General features: G+C 44.0%; 1 protein-coding gene across 3 annotated transcripts in view; it reads right to left on the bottom strand.

Moving 5' to 3' along the window:
- The window catches only part of HTR4 (5-hydroxytryptamine receptor 4), a 207,847-nt gene extending 204,222 nt beyond the window's left edge, over positions 1-3,625 (bottom strand). Inside the window, exon 1 of one of the 3 annotated variants that reach the window (XM_060765049.2) lies at positions 3,191-3,625. In XM_060765049.2, coding sequence (XP_060621032.2) covers positions 3,191-3,219 — 29 coding nt within the window. In that variant the 5' untranslated portion in view covers positions 3,220-3,625. The remainder of the gene's footprint in view (positions 1-3,190) is intronic. The other 2 variants (XM_060765046.2, XM_060765048.2) reach the window with 2 other exon arrangements.
- Positions 3,626-18,860: the final 15,235 nt, after the last annotated feature.

Raw genomic sequence — 18,860 nt, 5'->3', positions numbered from 1 at the left:
GAATAAGCATTTATCCTTTTGTGGTTATTAGCCAATATATATCTGAATTTGAATTTGTGTCATATCCCCATACTTTTGACATAAAAGAGTTAAGGAATTGTTGTCAAATCCTGTGGTAACAACATGGCATATAACCCTTTTTAACCAAATGATATTTACTTAGTACTAGTCAATGTGTTTTAATACATTACTATAGCTGTGTTGGCACAATGGGTTGAACCCTTGTGCTGGCTGAACTGCTGTCTTGAATATCAGCAGTTTGAATCCGTGAGATGGGGTGAGCTCCTGTCTGTCAGCTCCAGCTCCTCATGAGTGAAAGCTCCCACAGGATGGTAAAATATCTGGGCCTTCCCTGGGCAATGCCCTGGCAGACAGCCAAGTCTCTCACACCAGAAGCAACTTGCAGTTTCTCAAGTCGCTTCTGGCACGGCAAAAATCCCTGTATCTGACAAGTAACAGCTATTGCAATAACTGTTTCAAAGAAGAGGTCAATGAAGCTGGTGTCTATGCTGAATTTTAAATTCAATAAATGCATTATTTCTGAACACTTTTACTGTTTCTTCAGTCTCCTCTGATATGCTCTCTCTCTCTCAAACACTTTTTAGTGCTGAAAAGAAGACAGAACTGTCAGCATTAAGAATTATTCACTCTGCCGCAGTTTAATTCAAGACACAGCCACAAAAGCAGTTTCTTTATATCATGTCCTGCGATTCTATCCCCTCTGAACATAAAATCCACAAAAGACAACAAGACGAGAATTGGTAGTTTGCACCCGAAGTTACCCATGATGAACTCACCTAGTTTAGAATCTCTGGCTTCTGACTTCTTTTGCCTCTTTATTTTTAGATCCAGGCACCAGCACCTGCCTCTCTAAGAAGTCCCATTTTTCATCATTTCCTCCCTATTTCCTTCTCGGAAACCCAATCATTCTCTTCCTCAGTTTTGAGGTGAGGATCTCTATGGGACAGGAAACTCCTCTCTCTGCTCTTCATGTACAATCCTTTGCTTTGAAAATGAGCATCAGCAAACCCACCTCTGAGTATGCCTTGGCTAAGAAAACCCTATGGAATTCCCAGGGTTGCCATATGATAACAGGCAACTCGAAGACACACACATACGCATACAGTTGTGTCAGAATCACACTTGCTTGCATGCTTTTCCTCTCCTTTTTAATCCAATGATCCATTAGCTTGTTGCTGTTTATTCATTCAGTTGCTTCCAACTCTTCGTGGACCAGCCCACGTCAGAGCTCCCTGTCGGCCAGCCATGGCCAGCCCCCAGCTTCTTCAAAGTCAAGCCAGCCACTTCAAGAATTGAGCCCCCGGTGGCACAGTGGGTTAAACCCCTGTGCTGGCAGGACTGAAGACCAACAGGTCGCAGGTTCGAATCCAGGGAGAGCGCAGATGAGCTCCCTCTATCAGCTCCAGCTCCTCATGTGGGGACATGAGAGAAGCCTCCCACAAGGATGGTAAAACATAAAAAAACATCCTGGCGTCCCCTGGGCAACATACTTGCAGATGGTCAATTCTCTCACACCAGAAGCGACTTGCAGTTTCTCAAGTCGCTCCTAACACGACAAAAAAAAAACCCTTCAAGGATAATATACATATATCTTGCCCTTGCTCTGCCCCTCTTCACTAGCTAACAAGAGCAAAATTATTAAGAGGAGCATGCTTTTCCTAGAAAGAGCTTCCTTAATACATGCCAGGCAATGCCTCTTAGATCACATCCCTTGCCAAAATGGGACGTTCCCATGGTCTGGTAAGAAATCACAGGGGGAAATAAAGCCAGAAGAAAACAAAGTTCAAAGTTTTCTTGGGTTCCTCTTTACAGATCTCCAAAACACACCCACACAAGTGCCACTCTAGCAAGAGTTACTTAACAGCTGCGTTTCCATGGCAGGAAAGTTTTACCAGTGGCATTGCTTTCCAACCTCATGCTCCCATACTTTGTATTATATTTCTACTATTATTACTGTTTTCTGCCCTATTATTGTATTTTTCTCCTTCCAAATAGATATTCAAACATTACTGGCAGGCCCGTTGCTTGTAGGAAGGCTATGAAGAACAACCAGAAGTAATGGGCGTTTAACATGCCCAGAGTGGAAAGTTGGTTTGAACAAGGAAATCTGTCCTGGCTGCAGACAAGGCACAAAATACACCCTAGAACTTAAAAGGAGCCCTTTATTGTTTTCACCTGTTTTCAAGTCGTTTCCGACTTAAAGTGAACCTATCACAGGGTTTTCTTGACAAGATTTGTTCACAAGACTCCTTCTTTGGAAGTTTATAAACAGAGGCTGGATGGCCATCCATTGGGGGTGCTTTGAGTGTGATTTTCCAGCTTCTTGGCAGGGGGTTGAACTGGTAGGCCCACACGGTCTCTTCCAACTCTAGGATTCTAGGATTCTAAAAGAGTTCTGCCATTGCTGTGACCTGTGGCTGAGAGAGTGTGACTTGTGGAAAATCACGCAGTGGCTAAGAAGTGAGGATTCCAACCCTGAGTCCTAGGATGAAGCTACACTGTACAATCAATGCAGTTGGGTACCATGTTAACCTCCAAGGCTCAATGGTGTGGAATCCTAGGATATGGAGTCCGATGTGGCAGACAGCTATATCAGGCATGGGCAAACTTCAGCCCTCCAGGTTTTTTGGACTTCAACTCCCATCAGCTATTAGGAATTGTGGAGTTGCAGTCCAAAACACTTGGAGGGCTGACGTTTGCCCATGCCTGACCTATAGCACGCTGGCTCTCCTATTGTAAACTTTATGAAGATTTAGCCTAGGTACCGCTATTATCAAATAGGACAGTGTCTCTAGACTAGGCATGGGCAAACTTCGGCCCTCTAGGTGTTTTGGACCTCAACTCCCACAATTCCTAACAGAATACCGGCTGTTAGGAATTGTGGGAGTTGAAGTCCAAAACACCCGGAGGGCCGAAGTTTGCCCATGCCTAGTCTAGACACCTGCAGGTTGCTCTCACAGAGCAGGGCCCCCCAAACTCTAGCCTCCCCGGTGCTTTGGACTTGAGCCCCCAGAATCTCCAGTCAGGCAGTTGAGGCTTCTGGGAGGTGAAGTCCCAAAGCCCCGGAGGACGAGAGTTTGGGAATCACCGTTAGAGGCTGATGTTCCCCACCTACTCCAAACACGCACCCAAAAGAGGCTCTGGCAGGGCAGCCCTGCGCCTTACTTACCATCGCAGAGGCAGAAGCCCGGGCACCATGGTGCTTCCTTACGCGGCCGCCCGCATTGCCCGCGGTTGCCGGGGCCCGGGGGGCGAAGGGGGCGAAGCCTGCCCCATGGAGCCCCTGCCTCCCGGCTCCCCGGCCCCTCCGCCGCCGCCTCCTTTGCCGCCGCGGCACTTTCTCCTTCTCCTCCTCCTCCTCCTCCTCCTCCTCCTCACCTGGCCTCCTGGCCTGGAAGGAAGAAGGCTCTGTCCCGCCGAGGAGCGGCGAAGGGCAAAGAGGAGAGAGAGCCCGCCTGGAGGTGTCGCCCCAGCCTCTCCAGCCCCCTTCGCCGCCTCAGCTGAGCAGTCCCTGTCCCGCTCCTCTCTTCCTCAAAGGCAGGGAGAAAAAGAGGAGGAGGAGGAGGAGGAGGAGGAAGAGGAGGAGGAGGAGGAAGAGTCACCAGGAGCAGGCAGTGGCGTGGCTCCTGCTCAGGCTGCCCACCTCTGTCAGGAAGGAAGGAAAGAAGGAAGGAGGGGGGGGGAGAGAAGGAAGGAAGGAGAGAAGGACGGAAGGACGGAAGGAAGGAAGGAAGGAAGGAAGGAAGGAAGGAAGGAAGGAAGGAAGGAAGGAGAGAAGGAAGGAGAGAAGGAAGGAAGGAAGGAAGGAAGGAAGGAAGGAAGGAAGGAAGGAAGGAAGGAAGGAGAGAAGGAAGGAAGGAAGGAAGGAAGGAAGGAAGGAGAGAAGGAAGGAAGGAAGGAAGGAAGGAGAGAAGGAAGGAAGGAAGGAATAAGAGAAGGAAGGAGAAAAGGGAGGGAGGGAGGGAGGAAGGAGAGAAGGAAGGAAGGAAGGAGAGAAGGGAGAAGGAAGGAATAAGAGAAGGAAGGAGAGAAGGGAGAAGGAAGGAAGGAAGGAAGGGCAAGCCTTTAGTGCTCTCCCTTCCGCAAGCGTTTAGAGACACTTCCCGCGCAACAGAGGGTTGTGTGGACTCTGTCCGCCCTCTCCCTCCTGCTGTCGGTCTTGCCTTGCTCCCGAAAGGCGTCGAAAGAGGAACCTGGTGCTACACCCAACTACAGCTGACCTTTTTGGGGAGAGGGGCGACCAGGAAGGGGCATCTGCACTGTGCCATGCACGTGGTTTGGCGCCACTTTTACTTCCCCTGGCTCAAGGCCACGGGGTGCTGCTGGTGAGGGGCCAGCTCTCTTTGGCAAAGAGGGTAAATGTAAAGGTTTCCCTTTGACATTAAGTTTAGTCGCGTCCGACTCTGAGGGTTGGTGTTCATCTCCGGCATTGTCCGTAGATGCCTCCAAGATCATGTGGCCAGCATGAGTGCATGGAGCACACTTACCTTCCCGCCAAGCCAGTACCTATTGACAGGGCCGTAGCTAGAAAAAAATTTCGGGAGGGGTTGAAATTTTCGGGGGGGAGGGGTTGAAAATTTTGCAGGGGGGATTTGAAACTTGCCTCCTAGCTCACGCTGAAGCAAAGAGCACAGCAGGGGGCAGAGCAGCCTTCAATAGCCTGCAGCTCCGCCCTTGTCAACCACCTCCACCAAGTCTGGCCTCCTTAATGAGAGCATTCAACGTCTCTCTCTCTCCCCCCCCCCCCAACTTGGTTGCTTCACTACTGTTCTGTCGCGCGATGGGCCTGTAAATAATTGTCTTTAGAACAGGATGTGCAACCTTTGCCCAGCGGGAAGCCAAGGGGCCTAAAGAGAAGTTCTCAGAGGTTTCCACCACAAACAGCCCCCTCGCTACGGGCCTGCCTATTGATCTACTCACATTTGCATGTTTTTGAACTGCTAGGTTGGCAGAAGCTGGGGCTAACAGCGGGAGCTCAACCCGCTCCTCGGATTCAAACTGCCAATCTTTCGGTCAGCAAGTTCAGCAGCTCAGTGGTTTAACCCATTGCACCACCAGGGGCTGCAAAAAGAGGGCAAAGATGCTGTCAAATTGCAACTTCAGTGACTCCATACATTTGAGCCAAAACTGCAGCTACACTACCAACATAATGTCCTTTGATGCCACTTACTCAGTCATATCCCCAGGCACCAGGTGGTGCCTCACCAAACCCCAACTCCTATAATCCCATAGCATTGAGCCAAGGCAGTTAAGCCAAGCTCATTCCTAAATGCACCCAGAGTCCTGCACTTGTGGCCCCCAGACCACGCCTTCGAGGGATGCTCACTTAGGGCCCTTCCAGACAGGCCCTGTAGCCCAGGATCTGATCCCAGGTTTTCTGGATTGTATGAGTCCACACTGCCAGATAATCTGGAATAAACAGAAAACCTGGGATCCGATCCTGGGATACAGGCCTGTCTGGGAGGGCCCTTAGCAGAGGAAGAACTGGCTGCCTGAAGCTGCAGGTTGGGAACAACAGGAAAGGGCAACGTATGGTTAATATCAATTATATGCTTTCATTACCTGCTTCTTGCTGCAGATTAAGTTGGAAAACATCTTAAAATCTATCAATAAATATGAATATGTTGTGTTTTCCTTTCCCACCATAAGAAGCACTACTGGGGCTTGCTTTCTTATGTCCAGGAATTATTTGCCATTATATGGGTCCTTCCATACAGCCCTATATCCCAGAATATCAAGGCAGAAAATCCCACATTATCTGAGCATGAACTCAGATAACCCAGTTCAAAGCAGATATTGTGGGATTTTCTGCCTTAATATTCTTGGAAATAGGGCTGCGAGAAAGGGCCCTCAGAAATAACCTGGGTCAACTTCTCCATGGTCAGTGTAAGTATTGTACTTCAATGTCTGTCAAAACATTCTGAGTTTAATTCATTTTGGGAGATCCTAAAAGGTGCACCAACCTCTCTCCTCTCTCCATTTTCATGCTGCTTCTGACTGCTTTATATGCTTGGGTCCGAAAATGGCAGCAACAGCCAGTGGTGGCTGGATTCTTGAGGTGGCATTCCCATCTGTGCAAAATGACCCTCAACTTATCCATGAGTCATAACAAAATCCAGAATTTTGGCCATGAAACTTGCCTTATACGCAAGATTGACTTATTGTTGTTTATTCGTTCAGTTGTTTCCGACTCTTCGTGACCTCATGGACCAGCTCCCTGTTGGCCGTGGCCACCCCCAGCTCCTTCAAAGTCAAGCCAGTCACTTTAAGGATGCCATCTATCCATCATGCCCTTGGTTGTCTCCTCTTCCTTTTTCCTTCTATTTTCCCTGCATTATTATCTTCTCCAAGCTTTCCTGTCATCCCATTATGTGGCCAAAGTACTTCATCTTTGCCTCTAATATCCTTCCCTCCAGAGATTGACTTATACACGAGTATACGTATATGGTAGTTGCCTTTAGGCACCACAAAACATGATTTCTGTAAGTGTAGCAGCAATGCTGAATTTATGCACAAGCTAAGCAACTTATCCGAGAAGGCTTCTGCTTAGAGCTTACAGGACATAACTTGTGTTTTTTTTTTCTCAGCTGCAACTACCAATGAAAATTGGACATTTTTCTGATATTATGGGGGCTTCTTAAACTTGACCTTGTTTAGGGCCCCAGGTCTGTCTTAATCTGGCCCACATGGGAATGCTACCATTTGCTTTTCTGCATCAGGCAAGCAAAGGCCAAAATACCCAAAAAGGTGCCAGATTCCATTTGATCTTGGAAGCTAAGCAGGGTCAGCCTTGGTTAGTACTTGAGCTGGTAACTGCCAACAAATACCAGGTTCTCTTGGCTATATTTTAGAGGAAGGAATCAGAAACAACAACTCTGAGTATTCCTAACAAAATTCTATAAAATTCATGGGATTATCACAAGTCAACAGGCAACATAAAGACACATACACAGTCATTAGGCACCAAAATGTCTCAAGTCAGCTCTGGCTTTCAATAGCTGCATTGAAGAAAGAAAGTGCTGCTTCCTTCAATATAGTATTTACAGTCATAAGCAAAACCCTACTTCCACCCACCATGTGGTTATTGTGTGATCCTGTACTTGAAAACAAACTGTTATTAGTTTAATCTATTGAAAGAAGAAAAGAACAAGAATCCTCTTTAAAGTCAGGTGTTAACAACTCATTTATTTATGAGTTGCAATTGATACCATTTGGCCACATTGATTATGTGCTCAGGGTAGCACAACTGAAAGGGTTTTGCATACTGCAAAGCCAAGGGCTCTGGCAAATTGAGTCCTGATAAGCAATTCAACAAAGGATCACCGCCTTGTCGGGGCGCTGGAGCTTGAGCACCTCAATGATGTCATGAGCGAAACCGTGAAGGGCCACCCAAGACGGGACGGTTGTGGCAGAGAGGTCAGACCAAGCGTGATCCCTGGGGAAGGCAATGGCAAACCACTCCAGTATCCTTGCCAAGAAAACTAAATGGACCAGTACAACCAGAGATATGTCGGTATGCCATTGGAAGATGGGACTCCCAGGTCGGAAGATGGCCAAAATGCTACTGGGGAGGAGCAGAGGATAAGTTCAACTAGCCCCAGATGTGATGACGCAGCTAGCTCAAAGCCGAAAGGAAGGCTAGCGGCCGACGGTACTGGAGGTGAACGACGAATCCGATGCTCTAAAGATCAACACACCATAGGAACCTGGAATGTAAGATCTATGAGCCAGGGCAAATTGGATGTTGTTATTGGTGAGATGTCAAGACTAAAGATAGACATTCTGGGGGTCAGCGAACTGAAATGGACTGGAATGGGCCACTTCACATCAGATGACCACCAGATCTACTACTGCGGACAAGAGGAACATCGAAGAAATGGAGTAGCCTTCATAATTAATAAGAAATTCGCTAAAGCGGTGCTTGGATACAACCCAAAAAATGACAGAATGATCTCAATTCGAGTGCAAGGAAAGCCTTTCAACATTACAGTGATCCAAATATACGCCCCAACCACAGCTGCTGAAGAAGCAGAAGTAGATCAGTTCTATGAGGATCTGCAGGACCTACTGGATAATACACCAAAAAGAGACATTATTTTCATTACAGGAGACTGGAATGCCAAGGTGGGAAGTCACATGACAACAGGGATCACAGGCAATCATGGTCTGGGAGAACAAAATGAAGCGGGACGCAGGCTGATAGAATTTTGCCAGGAAAACTCGCTGTGTATAACGAATACTCTCTTCCAACAACCTAAAAGACGGCTTTACACATGGACCTCTCCAGACGGTCAACACCGAAATCAGATTGACTACATCCTTTGCAGCCGAAGGTGGCGGACATCCATCCAGTCGGTGAAAACAAGACCTGGGGCTGACTGTAGCTCAGATCACGAACTTCTTATTGCCCAATTTAGAATAAAACTAAAGAGATCAGGGAAAATACACAGACCAGTTAGATATGATCTCACTAACATTCCTAGCGAATATACAGTGGAAGTGAAGAACAGATTTGAAGGACTAGATTTAGTAAACAGAGTCCCAGAAGAACTATGGACAGAAGTCCGAGACATTGTTCAGGAGGCAGCAACAAAGTACGTCCCAAAGAAAAAGAAAACCAAGAAGGCAAAATGGTTGTCTGCTGAGACACTGGAAGTAGCCCAAGAAAGGAGGAAAGCAAAAGGAAACAGGGATAAGGGGAGATATGTCCAGTTAAATGCGCAATTCCAGAGGTTAGCCAGAAGAGATAAGGAACTATTTTTAAATAAGCAATGCATGGAAGTGGAAGAAGACAACAGAATAGGAAGGACAAGAGACCTCTTCCAGAAAATTAGAAACATTGGAGGTAAATTTCAGGCAAAAATTGGTATGATAAGAAACAAAGATGGCAGGGACTTAACAGAAGCTGAAGAGATCAAGAGAAGGTGGCGAGACTATACGGAAGATCTGTATAGGAAGGATAATAATATTGAGGATAGTTTTGACAGTGTGGTGAATGAATTAGAACCAGACATCCTGAGGAGTGAGGTTGAATGGGCCTTAAGAAGCATTGCTAACAACAAGGCAGCAGGAGACGACGGGATCCCAGCTGAACTGTTTAAAATCTTAAAAGATGATGCTGTCAAGGTGATGCATGCCATTTGCCAGCAAATATGGAAAACACAAGAATGGCCATCAGACTGGAAAAAATCAACTTATATCCCCATAGCAAAAAAGGGAAATGCGAAAGACTGCTCAAACTTCCGTACAGTGGCCCTTATTTCTCATGCCAGTAAGGTAATGCTCAAGATCCTGCAAGGAAGACTCCAGCAATACATGGAGCGAGAGTTGCCAGATGTTCAAGCTGGGTTTAGAAAAGGCAGAGGAACGAGAGACCAGATTGCCAATATCCGCTGGATAATGGAGAAAGGCAGAGAGTTTCAGAAAAACATCTACTTCTGCTTCATTGACTATTCTAAAGCCTTTGACTGTGTGGATCATAATAAATTGTGGCAAGTTCTTAGTGGGATGGGCATCCCAAGCCACCTTGTCTCTCTCCTGAGGAATCTGTACAAGGACCAAGTAGCAACAGTAAGAACTGACCACGGAACAACAGACTGGTTCAAGATTGGGAAAGGCGTACGGCAAGGCTGCATCCTCTCACCCAACCATTTTAACTTGTATGCAGAACACATCATGCGATGTGCGGGGCTGGATGAATGCAAAGCTGGGGTGAAAATTGCTGGAAGAAACATTAACAACCTCAGATATGCAGATGACACCACTCTGATGGCCGAAAGCGAGGAGGAGCTGAGGAGCCTTCTAATCAAGGTGAAAGAAGAAAGCGCAAAAGCCGGGTTGCAGCTAAACGTCAAAAAAACCAAAATTATGGCAACAAAAATGATTGACAACTGGAAAATAGAGGGAGAAACCGTGGAGGCCGTGACAGACTTTGTATTTCTAGGTGCAAAGATTACTGCAGATGCAGACTGTGGCCAGGAAATCAGAAGACGCTTACTTCTTGGGAGGAGAGCAATGTCCAGTCTCGATAAAATAGTGAAGAGTAGAGACATCAGACTGGCAACAAAGATCCGCCTAGTCAAAGCCATGGTATTCCCTGTAGTAACCTACGGATGTGAGAGCTGGACCTTAGGGAAGGCTGAGCGAAGGAAGATAGATGCTTTTGAGCTGTGGTGTTGGAGGAAAGTTCTGAGAGTGCCTTGGACTGCGAGAAGATCCAACCAGTCCATCCTCCAGGAAATAAAGCCCGACTGCTCACTGGAGGGAAAGATACTAGAGACAAAGTTGAAGTACTTTGGTCACACCATGAGGAGACAGCAAAGCCTGGAGAAGACAATTATGCTGGGGAAAGTGGAAGGCAAAAGGAAGAGGGGCCGACCAAGGGCAAGATGGATGGATGGCATCCTTGAAGTGACTGGACTGACCTTGAGGGAGCTGGGGGTGGTAACGGCCGACAGGGAGCTCTGGCGTGGGCTGGTCCATGAGGTCACGAAGAGTCGGAGACGACTGAACGAATGAACAACAACAACAAGCAATTCAACAAAAGTGATTTCTCAGGTAAAATGATACAGGCGGGTGCACAGTTCTAGGTCCCTGCTTTATTAAAGCTGCCTTATCTATAATAGTAATTTCAATTATTTATGATATATACTGTTCTATATAAAAGGGATGTTTGGTCAGGACACTGCTGTTAGAAAGAGAGAGGCATTCACCTGTTTAAGCGGCAACAGGCTCATTGAGAGAGAGAGAGACACTTTAAGAGAGACATGCTTTGATACCAACTGAATGAAACAGTGGCTCTCTGCCAAGGTATACATATGGACAATGTGGAGCTCTAGCTTTATATCTCCATTTGATGAGACTGTCACTGTAATTTGCAGTGCTCAGTTCCTCCTTCCCAGGGTGTTAATTGTCCAATAAACCCTGACCCATGCACCTACCTGGGTAGGCTCTACATACTTTTCTGTGTCTCAGGCTATGAAACCAGAAATCTAGCAGGTCCTTGGATCAGGAGTTTTTAACCACTCTCCAGCTTTCCTCAATCATGAGCCTTGGACTACAATGTCCACAATCCCCACCCACAAATATACTCGGGAGGATTCGAAATTGGATAAATTGTCAATATTTATGGTCCCAAGGAAACCATCCCTCATCAGCCCTGCCAGATTTATTTAAATGCAGGTAGAGTTTATTTCATTGAGACTTGTTTCCTGGTAAGTTTGTTTAGATTTGCATTAGGGCTGAATTTTGGACTCATGGCTGTCATACAGTAGCTCCTTTTAACCACTACGACTTGTGGTTGTTTTTGCATGCTATAGTCTGAGCATACCCATATTGTTATGTTCTCCTCATTTGCCAGAGCAGAAAAATGTTCAAATTACAAGGGTGTTGCTTAATTTGCAACGAGATCATTAGAGACTATTCCATATTTGTTTCTTGAAATATTTTCTTTCACATTCCTGGATCCTTAAGAGAATAATTTGTCCAAAAAAGGATGTCTCCAGGTCAGGCTGGCATTTATAGCATGTTGAAGGAGCCACACAGAATAAATACACTCAATGTGGTTATTGGCCAGTTGCCTTGTTCAGACTGGCATTATTCCCCTTTCAAGTAAATAGGGCCGTTCTGGTGTGGCACCACAATCATGCCCCCAAAAGACAGCATTGGAGTGGCACAAACAGATCCCTAAACAGTGGTGTTGGCACATTTAGCTGTTTATACATTTTCCATGTACCTGCAGTCCCTAACTTACAAACATCTGACTTACAAATGACTCATACTTAAGAATGAGGTTGAAACAACAGGAAGTAAGAAAAATCCACCCCTGGGAAGGGAAATTCCTGACAGATTTATCTCTGGTGAAGCTTTATCACCAATTCTTGTTTCCACAACAAGCCAAAATTTTCAAAATCCAACTCTCACAGGGACATAAAATGAGGTAAAATCTTCTGAAAGGGGGCACAGACAGCAAAACTAGGGCCACAGGGATGTTGAACCTTTCTTTTGCTATCCAAAGCATGCATGCATATACAAATTTAGCTTAAGAACAAACCTACAGAACCTATCTTGTTCATAAGTTGAAGACTGCCAGAGTGGTCTAGTGACTTGAGCATTGAGCTACAATTCTGGAAACCTGGGTTCAAATCCGTGCTCAGCCATACAAATCCAACAGTGACCTCAGGCAAGTCACATTCACTCAGCCTCAAAAGCAAAGTCTCTCTAACAAATCTGCCAAGACGACCCTGCAAAAAGGTTCCCATAAGTTAGAGATGAACTGAAGTCACAGAACAACAATGGAATTCAACTGCTTTGTGTGGCGTATAATGCAGTTCAATGCAGTTAAATTGCAACGTATGGTAGTGTAGATGAGGCCTTAGCTGAAAGACTAACAAAGAGATCTGTGAATAAGAAGCCTGTGCTTTAAAAACAACCTGTGTGTATTTGTCATATGTATTTTAATAACACTTTGTTCTTCTTCACTGTTTTAACTATGTTGTACCTTGATTCGAGCCACAAGCTCTTCTTCTTCTTCTTCTTCTTCTTCTTCTTCTTCTTCTTCTTCTTCTTCTTCTTCTTCCTCCTCCTCCTCCTCCTCCTCCTCTTCTTCTTTCTCTTCTTCTTCTTCTTCTTCTTCTTCTTCTTCTTCTTCCTCCTCCTCCTCCTGCCATGGTCAATTGGTATCAACCCCACATCCTGCAATCTGACAATACATTTTCAAAGTAGTCTTGTTTGGTCTTTCATGAGAGTTTTGTACTGTGCACACCAATGGGCTCATTTTCACTATAGTTGTGGGTATAGCAAAACAAAGTATTTTAAAAGAAAAGAGATGTTCTTTAAAGCTTGTTCTGGAAGGCAAACGGGCCTTAATACTTTGGTAGCAATTAACAGCCTAGCAAAATCCTTTGAAGTTTATAGCCATACAATTGATAATACAATTGCAAATTGTTCTGTTCAGTTTCATTTTGATCACATCTCTGCAACAATGCAACTGAACTTATACAGCTGGGTTTTGTATGGAGTCCTACATGTTTGTTGATGATGTTGTATGCCTTCAAATTGTTTCAACTCATGGAAACCTTAAAGCCAATCTATCATGGGGTTTTCTTTGCAAGATTTGTTAAGAGATTGAATGCATTTGTCTGCCTGAGGCTGAGAGTGTGACTCACCCAAGATCACTTAGTGGGCTTCATGGCCAAGCAGGGATTCAAACTCTGGCTTCCAGAGCCATGGTCCAAATCTCAAACGACTCCATTAAGCTGGCTCTCTGTGTCTATGTTATATTCCATCATGCAACTGGGGAAGTTGTGTATAATCCAGAAAGAGCATGCTACAATAAATCTATTTAATCAGTTCTTTTCCTCTTTTTTTCTGCAAAAGATGCACATGTTGGAAAGTGCTACAATGGGGAAAATGCAGTTTGGTTTCTGAAGAATTGCATGATTTGAACTTTTATTTCTTTATGACCTTAGCATCAATAATAAAGTTGAAGTATTCATTTAACTGATGTGAAAGATTTATACACCTATTGCTTCTTCACTATCACTACCTTGAAAGGCTTCTTTTCCTAAAGACAGGCTAAATATAACTTTAAACAAACAAGTTACCCTTCAGACAGTTTACATAGTGCAAAGTGACTTGGAAACATGTTTGTATAAAACGGTTTACAGACTCATCAGGGGCAGGTTTCTAATCTACCACAACGGAACAGTTTTCTTCCCCCTACAGCCAATGCTTACTCATGCAGTCGTGTGACCCATAGAACCCTACATGGTTCTGGTCCAGGTTATTTAAAAGACCATGTTCTCTTATACAAATTCTGGAAAGGCCTTTTTTCTGTTCTACGACTCTCTCAATTACACCTGGTGGGAACATGAGATATGGATGTTTCAGTGGTTGCTCCCAAACTCTGAAACTATCTTCTCAGAAAGATTAAACTAGATGCTATCTTTCCCCAGAAAATGAATACTGTTTTATTCTAGTAGGCTGTTGGGGCGGCGGGGTGAGATTGGATGGCCTAATATAATCATTTTAAAGGTTTTCATTTTTAACTGGCTATAATTTTCCAACAATTTAATTGATTTTTAACTTCTTAGTTTTAAACTATGTTTGAACTGTTGTAAGGCTCTTTGGGCAGACAGCATAGTGCAGTGGTTTGAGCGTTGGACTAGGATTCAGGGACCAGGGTTCAAATTCCCACTCAGCCATGGAAACCCTTAAGCCAGCGTTTCTCAATCTGGAAATCAAGACCCCGGGGGGGGGGGTGTCACAAGGGGGTGTCAGAGGGGTCACAAAAGACCACACAGTGTTTTCTGTTGGTCATGGGGGTTCTGTGTGGGAAGTTTGGCCCAATTCTATTGTTGGTGGGGTTCAGAATGCTTGTTGATTGTAGGTGAACTATAAATATCAGCAACTATGACTCCCAAATGTCAAGGTCTATTTTCCCCAAACTCCATCAGTGTTCACATTTGGGCACATTGAGTATTTGTGTCAAGTTTGGTCCAGATCCATCATTGTTTCAGTCCACAGTGATCTCTGGATGTAGGGGAACCACAACAATAAAACTCAAGGTCAATGCTCACCAAACCTTTCCAATATTTCCTGTTGGTCATGGGAGTTCTCTGTGCCAAATTTGGTTCAATTCCATCATTAGTGGGGTTCAGAATGCTCTTTGATTATATGTTAACTATAAATACCAGCAACTACAACTCCCAAATGACAAAATCAAGCCCCCAAACCCACTAGTATTCAAATGTGGGCGTATCGGGTATTTCTGCAAAATTTGGTCCAGTGAATGAAAATACATCCTGCATATCATATTATGCATTACGATTCATAACATTAGCAAAATTACAGTTATGAAATAGCAATGAAAATAATGCTATGGTTGGGGGTCACCACAATATGAGAAAGTGTATTAAAGGGTCACAGCATCAGGAAGGTTGAGAACTACTGCCTTAAACAAACCACACTCTTTCATCCTCAGCAGAAAAGAAAAGAAAATCCCCTCTGAACAATCCTGCACACACACAAAAAGGACAGGAAAAAGTGATAGGCTTACCTTAGGGTCGCCATAAGTCAGAAATGACTTGAAGGTACAAAACACCAACAATTACAACAGTCTCCTTGAGTTCCAAACTGGGGGGAAAGGCAAGGGGCAGTGATGGTGATGGGTGATAGTTTCAGTCTAGAAAGGAAATGGGAAAATGGAACTGCGTTCTTCCCTTCTCACTATCAGATGTAATTTGTGCTGTCCTGATCATAGTGCTGCAGAGGGGGGAAACCCCATCCTGTTCATGAGAAAAAGCAATTTGGGGGGGAGGGGATCCATCACTTTTTATTCCTTTAAAGTTCAGACCAAACACTAAAGGCATGGAGGACACCAGCTGGAGGGAATAGATGACACTAGAAACCTTTCTTTAAATAACCAAAATATGTAGAAACAAACATACAGGTAATTTAGGCTAGATCTTCATAGCCCTATATCCCAGGATCAGATCCCAGATTATCTGCTTTGAATTGGATTTTATGAGTCTACGATGTCAGATAATCTGGGATAAGGTGATCATCTCGGATCTGATCCTGGGATATAGGGCAGTGCAGAAGAGGCCTTAAATGTCTATAGAAGAGTTACATCTGGGTTGCTGTGAGTTTTCTGGGCTGTATGGCCATGTCCCATAACCATTCTCTCCTGACATTTCGCCCACATCTATGGCAGACATTCTTAGAGATTGTGAAGTTTGATGGAAATTAGGCAAGTACTTTACTTACTTACTTAGGTGATACCTTGTTATCTGAGTAAGATTGTCCTTCAAGTTCAGTGTCCTGGCATCCGGTGTTCGTCTTCAGGAAAGTGAGGTTTATATATCTGTAGAATTTTCCAACAGACCTCACAATCTCTGAGGATGCCTTTGCCCACATAGATGTGGGCAAAGCTTCAGGAGATTATGCTTCACAAACATTATTATTATTATTATTATTATTATTATTATTATTCCTCTCTATCTACCCAGAGGGACTCAGGGTGGGCCATACAACCCGGAAACCTCACAGCAACTCAGTGATTCCAGCCATGAAAGGCTTCAACATCAAAGTTATAACTATTTTTTGTCAGAATATTTGCCTGAGTCTCCTATGGATGGTAGGGAATGCCACCTATTTTTTCTTGTTATTTATTATCATTTTAGCAGAAATGATTCAACACATAATTGGTTGCAATACTTAGATCTTCAGTATGGCCCTTTGCTTTGTATGTATTTCTGCCTTAAATATCTCTGTATGGTCACAAGAAAATGTATGCAAGTACGCCAAGAGCTTCTTAACCAAGGAAGTCGTATTGAAGTAGAATATATCAAAACAGGTTGGATACTCTCTATGCTGCAGCACACAGGACTCCTTTCTGGCATCGTGCCACTCACAGTTTTAATGCAAATTCTTTCCATGTAAGGTCAGGCAAGGCTTTTGAAAATGTTTCTATCCTGAAGATTACACTTTAAACCAAAGCTTAGAACAGTAGAATTTGAGAGAGAGAAATATGGGGGATGAATCTCTCTGTAATAATATTCAGCAACAGAACAAAGGATTCATTTGAGAGAAAAAACAGTGATTGATTTCCGTCAGTGAGTCAGGGACCATTATGTGGTGGAAATCCTGCTGTCTTACAAAGAAATTGTGATGGTACTATGTTGCCAGTTGTAGTCATTGATCTGAGAGAGTCAAAAAGAAAGAAGCAAGTAAAATGCCTCTTCTCAGCACTCTTTTAGAGTAATTGTAGCTCTTGCCACTTATTTAACTGAGTCCATTTTATACAGTATACCATTTCTACCTTATGGAAATGATCTTTTATTCTTTGACTTCTGGGGGAATAGTTCTTTGAGTCATCTATTCGGCTACTGTGAGAATAAGGATGTAACACTGATAGAATTTATTTTCAGATCTAGTTGGATTTCTTAATACATCGTTTATAAAAAAAATACCACCTCATCAGTTTCTTAAGGTCACAAACACCTTGCATTAGGCCTTGTAGGACATGGTTATAAATCTCTTTTTGTGCATCTTAAACAGTGTTATTGCTTCCCATTAAAGCTGATCTAACTCAGCACACTTCTTTTAAAAGGTCTACAAAGTACCATCGAAGAAGAAAAACACATCTTTCTCTGATGGGATGGTGTTCACTGAGGGCCCTTTCACACAGCCCTATATCCCAGAATATCAAGGCAGAAAATCCCACAATATCTGCTTTGAATTGGGTATCTGGGTCCACACTGCCATATATTCCAGTTCAAAGCAGATAATGTGGGATTTTATTCAGTTGTGTGGAAGGGTCCTGAGTGCGCAGAGGGCATCCTACTTGTTCCTCAAGATGGGTCAAATTTCTGTTGTTTATTTATTTTATTTATTTATTTACTTTGCTTATAGACCGCTGTTCTCAGCCCGGGGGCGACTCACAGCGGTGTACAACATAGAGAGAACAAGGTTCAAATTCAAGACACAATCTAAAATATCAATCTAGCAATAACCAAAACATCATCATCAGAAACATCAACAAAATCAGTTGTTCTCACTTCTGCTGTGGTGGTATGCCTTCAAGTCATGTCTAACTTAAGGAGACCTTAGTGCAAAACTTCTACTGGATTTTCTTGACAGAATTTGTTCAGGAGGGGTTTGTCCTTGACTCTTCCAATCAGACAGAGAGTGCTCATGGTCACCCACCCAGTGGACTTCCATGGCTGAGTAAGGATTTGAATCCTGATCTCCCTGTCTAATGCTCAAACCACTGCACCACACTGGCTATGAGAAACTGCAGTGCATCTCCCTTATTCTTGCCAGTTGACTTCCTTTAGCAACAATGACTAACCTTTCAACAAGTAGCAATCCGTGGGCTCTTAAGAGGGTGACAACTACTGCTCCAAACTTCTCTGTCACTACTAATCCTCCGAACTTTCTCCCTTTTACTTCTCCTTCTGACATCAATAGTTCACATGAGAATGGGATTTCGGTCTGTCAAAGTTCCAATTTAGAGAAGCTATTTTGAAGAGAGATAAGAAATGTGGGATAAATTAGTTATCAAACAGCCTACCTAGATGATTTACACTAGGTAGAGTTAAAGAGGGATGCCAAAACTTACAAGTTTCAAAATGTTCTGCAAGTATTGTTGATGCCAAAGATAGTCCACCATGTCCTGAGGTTGCAAACAGATGACAAAGATTTGGCAAACTGTGCAGATAATAAGTCTACTTTTTATCCCAGTAAACCTAGTGGAGTAGGTTGGCATGGGGAAAAGAATCCACTAATCAAGCATGGATGCTGTGACAGCTTGGTATATACACACACACCCAGTGGAAGATAAGCCAGTAACACTTTCCATCAACCCGGTATGGAGAAATAGGATGTGAAAGGGCAGAGATTTCCCCATTGGGTTCTGGTAGTCAGAACCTATCAGGAGGAACTTCACTCCTACACACCTGGGAGATGGTTGATACCTAGCAGAATGTATGCTCTAAAATAACAAAGGGCATGCTCTTGTGTCAGTTATACTGGAGTTTTTAAAGAGACTGACACTTTATTCTCTACTTTCCTCCATTATGCTGTTCTGTGGGTTCATTAATCTGAGCCTCAGATTAATTTGCTTGTGGGTAAGCACTAAAGTGAAAGTTAAGGAGTCCTCAGGGTCAAATCACAGTCCAGCCTTGTGATACTAGCCCACTCCACAAAGCTGTTGTGAGGATTATTACCACAACAATTTTGTGGTTAATTTTTGAGCAGTTATGAAAAACATTACAATAGAAAAATATAAAGGTGTTAGAGCAGGGACATCTGCCACATATTTTGTAGCTGAGGAA

Source organism: Anolis sagrei, chromosome 2 (assembly GCF_037176765.1).
Source record: "Anolis sagrei isolate rAnoSag1 chromosome 2, rAnoSag1.mat, whole genome shotgun sequence".
Taxonomy (NCBI): Eukaryota; Metazoa; Chordata; class Lepidosauria; order Squamata; family Dactyloidae; genus Anolis; species Anolis sagrei.
This window is presented reverse-complemented; position numbering and strand designations above follow the sequence as displayed.